At 50.9% G+C, this 13,381-nt stretch overlaps 1 protein-coding gene across 2 annotated transcripts; it reads left to right on the forward strand.

The window, feature by feature from the left end:
* The first annotated feature begins 6,100 nt into the window (after positions 1 to 6,100).
* On the forward strand, positions 6,101 to 12,603 carry MANEAL (mannosidase endo-alpha like). Of its 2 annotated transcripts, XM_053577378.1 has the most exons (4): positions 6,101 to 6,748; positions 9,364 to 9,473; positions 10,317 to 10,393; positions 11,959 to 12,603. In XM_053577378.1, the coding sequence occupies exons 1-4, from the start codon at positions 6,199 to 6,201 to the stop codon at positions 12,593 to 12,595; spliced, it is 1,374 nt and encodes a 457-aa protein (XP_053433353.1). In that variant the 5' UTR covers positions 6,101 to 6,198; the 3' UTR covers positions 12,596 to 12,603. The 2 variants fall into 2 exon arrangements, with proteins under 2 accessions (XP_053433353.1, XP_053433354.1); XM_053577379.1 differs by lacking the exons at positions 6,101 to 6,748; positions 10,317 to 10,393 and having other exon boundaries at positions 9,403 to 9,473.
* Positions 12,604 to 13,381: the final 778 nt, after the last annotated feature.

Raw genomic sequence — 13,381 nt, forward strand, 5'->3', positions numbered from 1 at the left:
ACATGAAACAGTCTATGAACAACTCCACTAGCATTCAAAATGTGTGCCTTAAATTTACTGTGTGCCAGGCTCAGGAGAGATTACAGTGCAATGATTAAAGCACAGGAGGATGTGGGCTGAAGTCCTACCTCAACCTCCTCCTACATCTCTGGGCCTTTGTTTCTTCACCTGTGAAGTAGGGAATGACCTTGCCCATGACTCAAGATTTCTTTCTTTTTTGAGACAGAGTCTCACTATGTCACCCTTGGTTGAGTGCCATGGCACTGCAACTTATAGCAACCTCAAACTCTTGGGCTCAAATGATTCTCTTGCCTCAGTGTCTCAATTAGCTGGGACTGTAGGCACCCGCCATAACACCTGGCTATTTTTTGGTGTTGTTGTCATTGTTGTTTGGCAGGCCTGGGCTGGATTCGAACCTGCCATCTCTGGTGTATGTGGCTGGTGCCTTAACCGCTTGAGCTACAGGCGCTGAGCCCTGGCTATTTGTTTATGTTGCAGTTGTCATTGTTGTTTGGCAGCCCCAGTGTATGTGGCCAGCACCCTAGCCACTGAGCTACAGGTGCCAAGCTGACACAAGATTTCTATGAGGACAGGGGGGTGGGTGTGGGCCACCAAATTTCCTAAGACGTGGCTTCTGCCCCACCCCACAGGAAGAAAAAAGAAAGCTTATTATAAAGAAGAACTGAAGAATAGACTTAAAGGCAGAAATGAACATAGCGTCTTTGAGGAACAGTGAAAGGGGACCAATGTAACTTGAATGCTGGGTTCATTTTAGACATAGGAGATCATGTCGGACTGGAAGCTGTTAGCCGCACCAAGGCAGATCTTAGAGTAGCTGTGTAGGGTGGCGTGGGCAGTGAGGCAGTGTGGGGAGCACTCATTTGTGAGGAGCAGCAAAATGGATTGGATTCAGGTGAGAAGATCCAGGTGTGGTATGATCAAGCTTTGCCTGAGGCTCTGGAGATGTAGCTACAGGGAAGTAATTTCAGTAAGATGGAGTTACATTAAATGGTCTCTAACAGCACTTACCGTCCTAATGTTCAGTAATTTCTATCATTAAAGGATTGATATGGTGACAGGGGGAATATAGAAAAAGAAAAGGATTGAAATGTTTCCAAGTACTCTCAATAGGATTTGGTCATCATTTAAACACTGGGAATAAAAAAGTGATTAGTCTGGAAGATGGATGCCTGAGAGATCGGGGTGCCCTTGAATGGGAGGATTAGTGGAAGTCACAGTAAAACACACACATGGAAATCATAGTAGATGCGCAAAGAACACAGCGGGCAAAGTGCCGTCTCCAGGACATGGAACTTGCCGTTCCCTGTGCCTGGAACTCTTCCTCCAATGTCTGTGTGTTCTCCATCTTTCCCACAGCCTGACTTCCCGCTCAGGTCTCTCCTGCCCAACCGGCCCTCTCTTTCCTGTCATCCTGCTTTGCTTTTTTCTCTGTTGTACTTGTCGTCTGACTGTTCTGTTGTGACTGATTGATTGACCTCCTAATATGAAGACTGGATAGAAAATAGTATTTGGAGGAATTTTAATGTTGTGTTGGAGAGTTTGGAAAACAATAACCAATAAATATAAGGAAAACAGGCTCGGCGCCTGTAGCACCAGCCACATACACCAAGGCTGTGGGTTCGAAACCAGCCCGGGCCAGCTAAACAACAACAACTGCAACAACAAAAAAAATAGCCAGGTGTTGTGGCAGGTGCCTGTAGTCCCAGCTACTTGGGAGGCTGAGGTAGGAGAAGTGCTTAAGCCCAAGAGTCTGAGGTTGCTGTGAGCTATGATGCCATAGCACTCTATCAACAGCAACATAGTGAAACTCTGTCTCAAAAAAAAGAAAAAAAAAAAAAACCCAGAAAGAGGAGAACTGGGAGGGGATCATGTGTCAAGATATCTATCAATTTCAGTTGTTCTGGGAGATACCCTTTTGGGCGTTCTCCTACTTCTATTGGGACAGATGGTTCTTTGGACTTGCTGCACAGATGACCTTGTCTTCTGTGTTAGATTTCTCTTCTACTGGATCCCAGTAAACTTCTTAACTTTTTTTTCTTTTTAGTGATAGGATCTCACTATGTCCCCTAGACTGGTCTCGAACTCTTGGTCTCAAACTCCTGGGTTCAAGCAATCCTCCTGCCTTTGCCTCCCAAAGTGCTGGGATTCCTGTGTGATCCACCACATCTGGCAACTCTTTACCTTATTTATTAGCTCTTTCATTAAATCCTTTGGTGGCTTCCTCAGAAAGAGGGTATAGAAGAAAACAAATGAGACTTTAAATATCAAAAAATGTCTTTATGCTATTCTCAACACTTTAAAATCTGGTTCTAGAATTCTAGGCTTGAAATTATTTCCCCTTGGAATTTTGGGGGCATTGTAGATAACAGAGTTAGGTGACAATAAATTAAAAAAAAATTTTTTTTTGAGACACAGTCTCACTCTGTTGCCTGGGCTAGAATGCAATGGCATCATTACAGCTCACTGCAGCCTTAAATTCCGGGCTCAAACAATCTTCTCAAGTGGCTGGGACTACAGGCTTATGCCACAACATCTGCATAATTTTTCTGTTTTTGCAGAGATGGGCTCTTGCTCTTGCTCAGCTTGCTCTCAAACTCCTGAGCTAAAGTGACTCTTCTGTCTCGGCATCCTAAAGTGCTAGAATTACAGGTACCAGCCACTGTGCCTGGCTGGGATCTTCTCTTTCTCTTTAATGTCCTAAAATTTAAGAATGATAAGTTCTGTGTGGATTTTGTTTTCAGATATTTTTCACTTGAGAAGCTACCACAATCCAGAAAAGTCATTTCCTGCTCGGTGCCTATGGCTCAAGGAGCTAAGGCACCAGCCACATACACCTGAGCTGATGGGTTCAAATCCAGCCCGGACCCACAAAACAACAATGACGTCTGCAACCCAAAAATAGCCGGGTGTTGTGGTGGGCGCCTGTAGCCCCAGCTACTTGGGAGGTGAAGGCAGAAGAATTGCTTGAGCCCAGGAGTTGGAGGTTGCTATGAGCTTTGATGCCATGGAACTCTACCCAGGGCAACAGCTTGAGGCTCTGTCTGGAAAAAAAAAAAAAAAAAGAAAAAAAGAAAAGTCATGTCCTACGACATTTTCTTGTATGAGTTCTTTGGTATTTTTCCTTTCGGTGTTTTTTTTTTTTCCTTGAGACAGAGCCTCAAGCTGTTGCCCTGGGTAGAGTGCCATGGCATTACAGCTCACAGCAACCTCCAACTCCTGGGCTTAAGCGATTCTCTTGCCTCAGCCTCCCAAGTAGCTGGTACTACAGGTGCCTGCCACAACGCCCAGCCATTTTTTTGTTGCAGTTAGGCCGGGGCCAGGTTCGAACCCAGGTTTGAACTCAGTATATGGGACTGGCGACCTACCCACTGAGCCACAGGCGTCGCCCCAACCTGCTATTTTTTTGTCGCAGTTTGGCCAGGGCCAGGTTTGAATCTGTCACCCTTGGTATATGGGGCCGGCAATCTACTCACTGAACCACAGGCACCGCCCTGAAAGCTTGGCTTTTAAAGAAAAAAAAATTTTTTTTGAGACAGAGACTCACTTTATCTCCATGGCATCATAGCTCACAGCAACCTCAAACTCTTGAGCTTAAGCAAGTCTCTTTCCTCAGCCTCCCAAGTAGCTGGGACTATAGGTGCCCGCCACAACTCCCAGCTATTTTTAGAGACAAGGTCTTCCTCTGATGCAGGCTGATCTACAGCCCGTAAGCTCAGGTGATCCACCCAACTCCGCCTCCCACAGTGTTAGGATTATAGGTGTGAGCCACTAAGAAAAACAGAAAAAACATTTTTTTGTTTGTTTTTTTAAGAGACTGGTTCTTGCTCTGTCACCCTAGCTGTAGTGCAGGGTACAGTACCCAGTTAAAATTCATTTTTTTAATTTGAATTTTAAAAAATGTTGTTTCTTTTTTGTAGAGACAGAGTTTCACTTTATCGCCCTCAGTAGAGTGCCATGGCGTCACACAGCTCACAGCAACCTCCAACTCCTGGGCTTAGGCAGTTCCCTTGCTTCAGCCTCCCGAGTAGCTGGGACTACAGGCACCTGCCAGCCACAATGCCCAGCTGTTTTTTTGTTGCAGTTTGGCTGGGGCGGGTTTGAACCCTCCACCCTCATATATGCGGCTGGCGCTCTGCCCACTGAGCCACAGGCGCCGCCCAAAATGTTGTTTCTTTATTATTTATTTTGACACAGTCTCCCTCAGCTCCCCTCCGTAGAGTGCTGTGGCATCATGGCTCACAGCATGCTCAAACTCTTGGGCTCAAGAGATACTCCTGCCTTAGCCTCCTGAGTAGCTGAGATTACAGGTGCTTGCCACAACACTCAGCAAGCTTTTCTATTTTTAGTAGAAATAGGGTCTGGCTTTGCTCAGGCTGGTCTCAAACTCTGAGCTCAAGGGATTCACCTGCCTTGGCCTCCCAGAGTGCTAGGATTACAGGTGTGAGCCACTGCATACAGCCTAAAAAATGTTTTTATTTATTTATTTATTATTTTTAGAGACAGAGTCTCACTTTATCACCCTTGGTAGAGTGCTGAGGCTTCACAGCTCACTGCAACCTCCAACTCCTGGGCTTAAGCGATTCTCTTGCCTCAGCCTCCCGAGTAGCTGGGACTACAGGCGCCCGCCACAACGCCCGGCTGGTTTTTGTTGCAGTTTGGCCGGGGCCGGGTATGAACCAGCCACCCTGGGTATATGGGGCCGGTGCCCTACTCACTGAGCCACAGGCGCTGCCAGGGAAATGCATTTTAATGTTGCCTGTTGGATTGTGGTATGAGCAGAACTAGCTTCAGTTTGAAGTCAATAGTGGGGACAGCAGAGCAGTGAGATGGAAACCTCTCAGGTCCTAATGGCACTGTCGGACCACTGAATCTAAGCATTCTGCCTCACCACTTAACTGCCTGCTTTGAGAGCTGATGCACATTACTCAGCCAAGCTGAATCAGGCATTCATGACTCAGGAAAGCATTCTACTTCATTCACACTTACCACGAAAATTCTCTCAAACTCACTCTTCTGGGCTCCAGACCTACTGACAGTTCCCAACCTTGCTGCTCCTCTTCCCAGGTTCCCTACAATTCATTTACTTAAGAAATAGCGTCTACTATTATATCAAGCTCTGTTTTAGATGTTGCAGATAGAGCAGCCATTGGAAAAAAAGTTCCTGTCATCATGGACCAGTAAAAGAGCAGACAATAAACAAAACTATCTTCTGAATAAATGAAGTAATAAGTGATGCAGTGTAGGAACGTGGTCAATATTGAGTAGAAAGCTTACTGTCTGTGGACTACCGTACCAGATTGTGGTGCTAGCCCGAAGGCCATAGCAGCTCAGTGTCAGAGCCTGTTCTGGCAGCAGGTGGTGTGTGAAAAGGTAAATAAGACCAGGGCCCTGCCCTCTGGAGCTCAGAGTCCGAGAAGAAAGGCACACATGTACTGAGGACTTAGCTCTGTCGGGCCCCGTGGGAAGTCATTTACGGGAACCACCTCGTTTATCCGCACCGACTCCAGGAGGTTCTCCAACAAGAGGCCGCTGGGGACAACAGGCCTGAGACCAGGCAGTCCCGACGGTGCGAAGAGCTCTGAGAGCCAGCCCCGACCCTGGGGTTTCGGCCCGTCGGTGTGACCTTGGGCAAGTCATAGAGGCTCCCTCCACCTTCTGGGCCTGGCCAGTGCCTGACGGTCTGACTCCTCGGGAAGTCCCGACGCCCCTTCCCAGGTCTCAGAGGCGGCCTGAGTGTGAAGGAGGGGGGTCCTAGGGATGAGGGGAGTAGGCAAATCAGGGTGGCCACTGGGATGGGGGAGTCAGAGAAGTCAGTAAGGAGGACGCGCTGCAGAAGGGGACCTTGTGTTGAGACCACCACGGACGCTCGCTTTCTTCCCCTCCCCACGCTCTGCTCCCTTGGCCCCGGAGCTCGAAGTTCGCGATCCTTCGTCAGCATCTCTGTCCGGTCCCCCCTCAATTCGCGCCCACTTGGTCTGCGCCGCTGCATCCTCTGTGTGCCGGGCCCGCCCGCACTGCGGGGGAGGAGCAGGGAGCCGCTCACGCCGCGCTGGGCGCAGGGCGCGCCGTCTCCCTGGGACGCGTGCGGACTGCGCGGCGCGCAGGAGCCGGGCGGGCGGCCATGGCGCGGAGCGCGGGGAGGTAGCGGGGCCCCGCGAGAGGAGCGCAGGGGCTGCCATGGCCCGGCGGCGGCGCCGCGCCTGCATCGCGCTGTTCCTAGTGCTGCTCTTCGCCTTCGGCACCCTCATGGGCCTGCGCACGCTCAAGGCTCCGGACGGACTCCCGGCGCTGGGCCCAGGCCTGGAGCTGGCGCCCTTTGAGCGCCGCCCGGAGGGGGTCCCCGCGCCCGCCGCCCGCGCTCCGGCCGCCCCGGCCGCGCCGCCCCCGCCGCCGCCGCCGCCCCGCACGGCCGACCCCGGCAGCTCCCCTGGGCCAGCCCCCGCCGAGGCCGAGCCCGCCCGCGGGCAGAGTCTGCGCGTCTACTCGGACCTGCACGCCTTCTACTACTCGTGGTACGGAAGCCCGCGGCGCGAGGGCCACTATATTCACTGGGACCACGTCATGGTGCCGCACTGGGACCCCAAGATCTCGGCCAGCTACCCCCGCGGCCGCCACAGCCCCCCAGACGACTTGGGCTCCAGCTTCTACCCGGAGCTGGGGCCCTACAGCTCCCGGGACCCCGACGTGCTGCGGGAGCATATGACCCAGCTCAAGGAGGCAGCCATCGGTGAGCTCCCCAGGCCGCCCTTCCGCCTTCTCACACCCCAGCTCAGTCCCTCCCGCCCATCAGCTGGCTTCTTAGCCCTTCCTTAGCTTTCTCCTTCTAGTGTTCGGCCCCCCAGTCTGGGCCCTGCTGACCCCTAATAATTCCGGGGCCCTTGCATAGGGCGGAGCTGCTGAGAGTTTGCGCCAGGAAGGAAGGCGATCTTCAAATGTGTTGGGCTTCTCGGCTGGGAAAGGGAAGGTGAGGCCTGAGGTTCTGAGTGGAGTCTGGATGGCCTCTGCCTTCACCCCGGTACAGGGTAGGCAGCAGCCCTGCCCTTCCTCTCTTGCTGGCGTCAGAGAGGGGTTTGTTCATGTGCATGACGACCCTGCTGTTTGCAGTGTGTGTGTGGAAGGGGTTCAGGTTCTCAGCCAGAAGAGAGATCCCCGAAGCCGCCTTTGTAGACAGAGGAGGGGAGGCTCATTTGTTTCAGATTTTGTCACTGAATTTCTCTGAATTTTACAGTACATTTTAATTTACCTGGAGATGGTTTGTGAGGGGGAGGATAGAATGACGGAGGCAAGAGTGGGAAGTACACGGAGATAAGGTAAATCCTTCAGGACTTTACGGAGGAGAGGGCGGACTGCTGAGAAGAATGTTTTTCCAGGGAAGCACTGGGATGATCTCTCCTTAGGGTTTCTCTCCATGAGGGACATCAGAGGTGCTCCTCTTCTTCAGAGGTAAAACTGTGCCTTCCGGGTGGGCGTGGCATTGTCCACCGGTCCCTTTGTTCTACTACTTACTGAGGCTCTGGAAAGCCTGGCTCCTACTGGGCCTGGTTCCCCGCAGCCGCCGCGCTTCAGCACTGCTGGCGTGGACAGCTCCAGGGCGCAAGCTCTGGGATCTAATCTGCAGAAAGGGAACCTGGCAGGAGACTTGCTCAAGGCCTTTAAAAACCATTTCCAGGGCGGTGCCTGTGGCTCAAGGAGTAGGGCGCCAGTCCCATATGCCGGAGGTGGCGGGTTCAAACCCAGCCCCGGTCAAAAACCACAAAAGAAAAAAAAAAAACCATTTCCCAGGGCAGCGCCTGTGGCTCAATGAGTAGGGCGACGGCCCCATATACCGAGGGTGGTGGGTTCAAACCCGGCCCCGTCCAAACTGCAACAAAAAAAATAGCCGGGCGTTGTGGCAGGTGCCTGTAGTCCCAGATACTAGGGAGGCTGAGATAAGAGAATCGCCCAAGCCCAGGAGCTGGAGGTTGCTCTGAGCTGTGATGCCACTGCACATTACTGAGGGTGACAAAATGAGACTCTGTCTCTAAAAAAAAAAAAAAAAACCATTTCCCAGGCTGGCCTGTAATCCCAGCATGTGGGTGGATTGCCTGAGCTCACAGGTTCTAGACTAGCCTGAGACAGAGCGAGACACCCCCCCACCCATCTCTTAAAATAGCCGGGCTGGCAGTGCCTGTGGCTCAGTGAGTAGGGTGCCAGCCCCATATACCAAGGGTGGCGGTTTCAAACCCCGCCCTGGCCAAACTGCAACAAAAAAATAGCCGGGCATTGTGGAGGGCGCCTGTAGTCCCAGCTGCTTGGGAGGCTGAGGCAAGAGAATCACCCAAGCCCAGGAGCTGGAGGTTGCTGTGAGCTGTGACGCCATGGTACTCTACCAAGGGCGATAAAGTGAGACTCTTATTTATAAAAAATAAAATTAAATATGGATCACTTGAGCCTAAGAGTTTGAGGTTTCTGTGAGCTATGACACCAGAGCACTCTACCAAGGGTGACAAAGTGAGACTCTGTCTAAAAAGAAACCATTTTCCAGTTGGTGGGATATGTCTGTGAAAAAAGAAAAATCTTGAGGGGAGCCTGGCACAGTGGCTCACACCTGTAATCCTTTGAGAGGTCCAGGCAGTGGATTGCTTGAGCTCACAAGTTCAAGACCACCCTGAGCCAGAGTGAGACCTCGTCTCTAAAAAATAGCCGGGCATGGCTTGGCACCCGTAGCATAGTGGTTACACGCCAGCCACATACACCGGGGCTGGCAGGTTCGAACCTGGCCCAGGCCAGCTAAACAACGACAACTGCAACCAAAAATAGCTGGGCATTGTGGCAGGTGCCTGTAGTCCCAGCTACATGGGAGGCTGAGGCAAGAGAATCACTTAGCCCAAGAGTTTGAGGTTGCTGTGAGCAGTGACACCACAGCACTCTACCCAGGGCGACATAGTGAGATTCGGTCTCAAAAAAAAAAAAAATAGTCAGGTTTTGTGGAGGGTGCCTGCAGTCCCAGGTACTTGGGAGGCTGTGGCAAGAGAATCTCTTGAGCCCAGGAGTTTGAAGTTGCTGTGAGCTATGATGCTAAGGCACTCTACCAAGGGCGACAAAATTAGACTGTTAAAAAAAAATCCTAGAAAGAGAAGAAGAAAAAAATAGAAAAAAAGGAAGAAAAAAGAAAGAAAAAAAAAAACTTGGGTGGTGCCTGTGGCTCAAAGGAGTAGGGCGCTGGCTCCATATACTGATGGTGGCAGGTTCAAACCCGGCCCTGGCCAAACTGCAACCAAATAAATAGATAAATAAAATAAAATAAAAAATCTTGAGGGGGCTACAGTCTATTTCTGAAGTGGCCTTTGTGTTGTGTCTCAGGAGTCCTGGTCCTGTCCTGGTACCCACCTGGCATGGCTGATGATAATGGGGAACCCTCAGATGACCTGGTCCCTGTCATTCTGGACACGGCCCATCAGTTCAATATCCAGGTGAGTCACCAACCTATTCTGGAGATTTCCTCTGCTCTGCTCACGGGGTTAGTGCCTCCACAGAAGTTTCTGGGGGGTAGCTAAGGGATGGCAAATATGTAGCAAGTGTGGTATTGGGGGAGGGTTCAAAATAAATAATGTCTATGTCATTCTTATTTTCTTAAATTCTGAGAAAATTATATATAGGATAAATGGGAAACAAAATAAATATCACTTTTATTAAATAATAGTAGAGGTTAGGTTGGAAACCCTGGATAAAGGGTAGACAAGAGCCAAGTGGACCTGCAGACTGAACTCTGGACCTAACTTCCTGGTGCGAGGCAGTGTCTCCAGGAGCAGAGCATAACACCACACTTCAGCAGGAAGGCTCACCTTCAGGAAGGACAGAGCTGAATTAAGCCTGTCATTATTTTCCCCAAACATACCATTCAAGTCAATCATTCCTCACTTTTGTGGTGAAGGAAGAAAAACTACCAAGAGAAGCCTCACTTTCCATTCCTAAGGAAAATTCCATCAGTGACACGTTTAACAGGTCATAGCACGTTTTTCCCGTTGACACAGTGTCGGCTCACCTCTTCCGTTGTTTCAGGTAACTGGCACCAATCACTTGGAGCTGTTGAAAGCTGTCAGCCACTCTGTAACAGCCCACACATGCCCTGCTGTGGGAGGTGGGCAAACTTCTCACCTCTCTTTTTTTTGGCCTTGAAGGTCAGTAGCTGTCTTTATCTTTGCTGTGCCCACTATTGCCAGGCCCTCTCCTGAACTCAGCGTCTCCTCAGGCCATGGCTGGAGCATGAGCCTTACATGTTGTAACTTGACCAGTTACCTCTCTGTTTATGGCAGGTGGCCTTCCACATCCAACCCTATAAAGGCCGAGATGACATCACTGTACACGACAACATCAAGTATATCATCGACACGTAAGCCTGCTCTGGGGGCTGGTATTTTGGTGGAAAACAAAATGGGGGTGGGGAGGGGAAGGTCAAGAGACAGCTGTGTTCCCAGCAGCTGTTTTATGGTAGGAGAAGCTGGACTTGGAGTCAGGCAACTTGGGTTCTAGTTCTGTGGCCTCTAATCTGTGATCAGAGGCAAGTCTCTTAACCTTTGAGTCTTGAGAGAGTGACATAAGTTAATATATGTGAAAGTGGCTTGGGGCGGCGCCTGTGGCTCAGTGAGTAGGGTGCTGGCCCCATATGCCGAGGGTGGCGGGTTCAAACCCGGCCCCGGCCGAACTGCAACCAAAAAATAGCCAGGCGTTGTGGTGGGCGCCTGTAGTCCCAGCTGCTCGGGAGGCTGAGGCAAGAGAATCGCTTAAGCCCAGGAGTTGGAGGTTGCTGTGAGCCGTGTGACGCCACGGCACTCTACCAAGGGCAATAAAGTAAGACTCTGTCTCTACAAAAAAAAAATAAATAAATAAAAAAGAAAAGAAAAGGATATAACTATTCACGGTAATCTTTCATTATATGTAGGTATTTAACTAAAAGAATGACAAAGTGGGCAGCGCCCGTGGCTCAGTGAGTAGGGCGCCGGCCCCATATGCTGGGGGTGGTGGGTTCAAACCCAGCCCTGGCCGAACTGCAACAAAAACCTAGCCGGGCGTTGTGGCGAGCGCCTATAGTCCCAGCTACTCGGGAGGCTGAGGCAAGAGAATCGCGTAAGCCCAAGAGTTAGAGGTTGCTGTGAGCCATGTGACGCCACGTTATAGAGTGTTTGTGCATCATTTATTCATTTGGAAAGCACTTTGCGCCTACACGTGTCCAGCACTGTTATACTGAAGTGGGTAGGCCTAGCAAAGGTGCTGACTTTATAACATTTGCATTCTGTATGTTGAGGGTGCTATGGGGCAGATAGTCGTTACAAAGGAAAAATAAAATAGTCGACCATACTATGAAAAAGTAGTAAAGAATAAAGCAGGGTAATATGGTAGAGTGTGTTAGAGGAACTGCTTTAGAATGGGTGGTCAGGCGAGTCTCTCTGAGGAGACAACATGTGAGCTAACACCTGAGTTACAAGTCAGCTCTGCAAAGATCTGGAGGTATGGAAAAAATTCTAGGCAGAGGGCTGGCAGATGCAAAAGCCGTAAGATGGGATAAGCTTGACATGACAGCAGACTAGAAAGGCCAGGTGGGGAGTAATGCGTGGGTAATAGCAGGGATGGAAATAGGAGGGCCAGGTTGAGTAGGCGGATTACAGGAAGGTAGGAATGGGAGCCTGGAGACCGGTTAAATGTCTGTTGCCATATAGTCCAGATGAAGGATGGTGGTGGCTGGCTCATGGTAGGGAAGTGAGGCTTAGGAATGGCAAGGCTGGGGAGAGGAAGGAGGGGAGTCAGGTTTTTGCTTAGATGTGTGATGAGTCCAACTGTGGAGATAAACTGGGTTCCAAACTGTACTGTGGCATCAAGAAGGACGTCAACCATGGTTGCTCCTACAGCTGTGCTGGTCTTGCCCATCTAATTCAGGCTCTTCTCTCTCCTGCCCCTCAGGTACGGCTCCCATGGTGCATTTTACCGCTATAAGAACAGCATGGGCAAGAGCCTCCCGCTCTTTTATATCTACGACTCATACCTGACGTCCCCTGAGGCCTGGGCCCATCTCCTGACACCAAATGGGCCCCACTCAGTGCGCAGTACTCCCTACGATGGGGTCTTCATAGCACTGCTGGTGGAGGAGAGCCATACCCATGACATCCTGGCTGCAGGGTTTGATGGCATGTATACCTATTTTGCTTCCAATGGCTTTTCCTTTGGCTCCTCCCATCAGAACTGGAAAGCTGTGAAGAACTTTTGTGATGCCAACAACCTCATGTTCATTCCCAGTGTGGGGCCTGGCTACATAGACACCAGCATCCGGCCCTGGAACAACCACAATACTCGAAACAGGGTCAACGGCAAGTACTATGAGACGGCCCTGCAGGCGGCCCTAACGGTGAGGCCCGAGATCGTCTCCATCACCTCCTTCAATGAGTGGCACGAGGGCACCCAGATCGAGAAGGCCATTCCCAAGAAGACACCAACTCGCCTGTATTTGGACTACCTGCCTCATCAGCCCAGCCTGTACCTCGAGCTGACCCGCCGCTGGGCAGAGCACTTCATCAAAGAGAAAGAGCAGTGGCTGATGTGAAGGGCCTGCTAACGGGCATGAGGGACTCATGTCCCAGCCTTGCTGGGAGCTGTCACCATGTGGGGCTCAGCTGAGGTCATAGGCACTCTCTTATTCCTAAGTCAGTAGCTAGGTGCTGCTAGGTGGGCTACCAACACTATTCCTTAGGCAAGAGGTGCTGGGGTCCTCTGCAGTGACAGGAGGGTAGGTGGCATTCCAGAGAGGGGACAGAAGGGGGCAGCTTCGTCTTCAGAACCCTTTCCCATAATCCCTTCTAGCTTTTTACTCTGGCAGGTTGGTGTTGTGGAGTCCCCCAGGCACTGTTTTTGGAAGGGTGTCAGGGTCTGGACCAGCATGCACTCCCTCTGCCGGCCCCTGCTCTCTTCAGACCTCCTTCCCATATCATCTGTTTTCTCTAAGTGAGGGAATCATATTTGAGACTTCCTAAAAGGGAATTTCTAGGTCTAAGTTCTTCCCAGTAGATTCCTGAACCCAATTGGGATGTAATCCTGAGCATTCATTCAACACTCTCTAATCAAGCACCTTACTGTGTGCTGGGTGCTGCAGAAAACTTGACCAAGGAATGGTTCCTGTCCTGACGTTTACAGGATCTGGCTTCCTTATTTGGTGTGGCCTTGTAGTTGGTGCCTGGGCACAGTTGTTCTTCCTTTTTGCAGTTTTATCTAGTGCTGGGAGTTCAGTTCCAGGTCCTCTTAAAAATAGGGGGGAGGGAGGGCGGCGCTGTGGCTCAGTGGGTAGGGCACAGGACCCATATACCGAGGGTGGTGGATTCAAACCCGGCCCTGG

The sequence above is a fragment of the Nycticebus coucang genome, chromosome 22 (genome assembly GCF_027406575.1).
Source record: "Nycticebus coucang isolate mNycCou1 chromosome 22, mNycCou1.pri, whole genome shotgun sequence".
In the NCBI taxonomy this organism is placed as follows: Eukaryota; Metazoa; Chordata; class Mammalia; order Primates; family Lorisidae; genus Nycticebus; species Nycticebus coucang.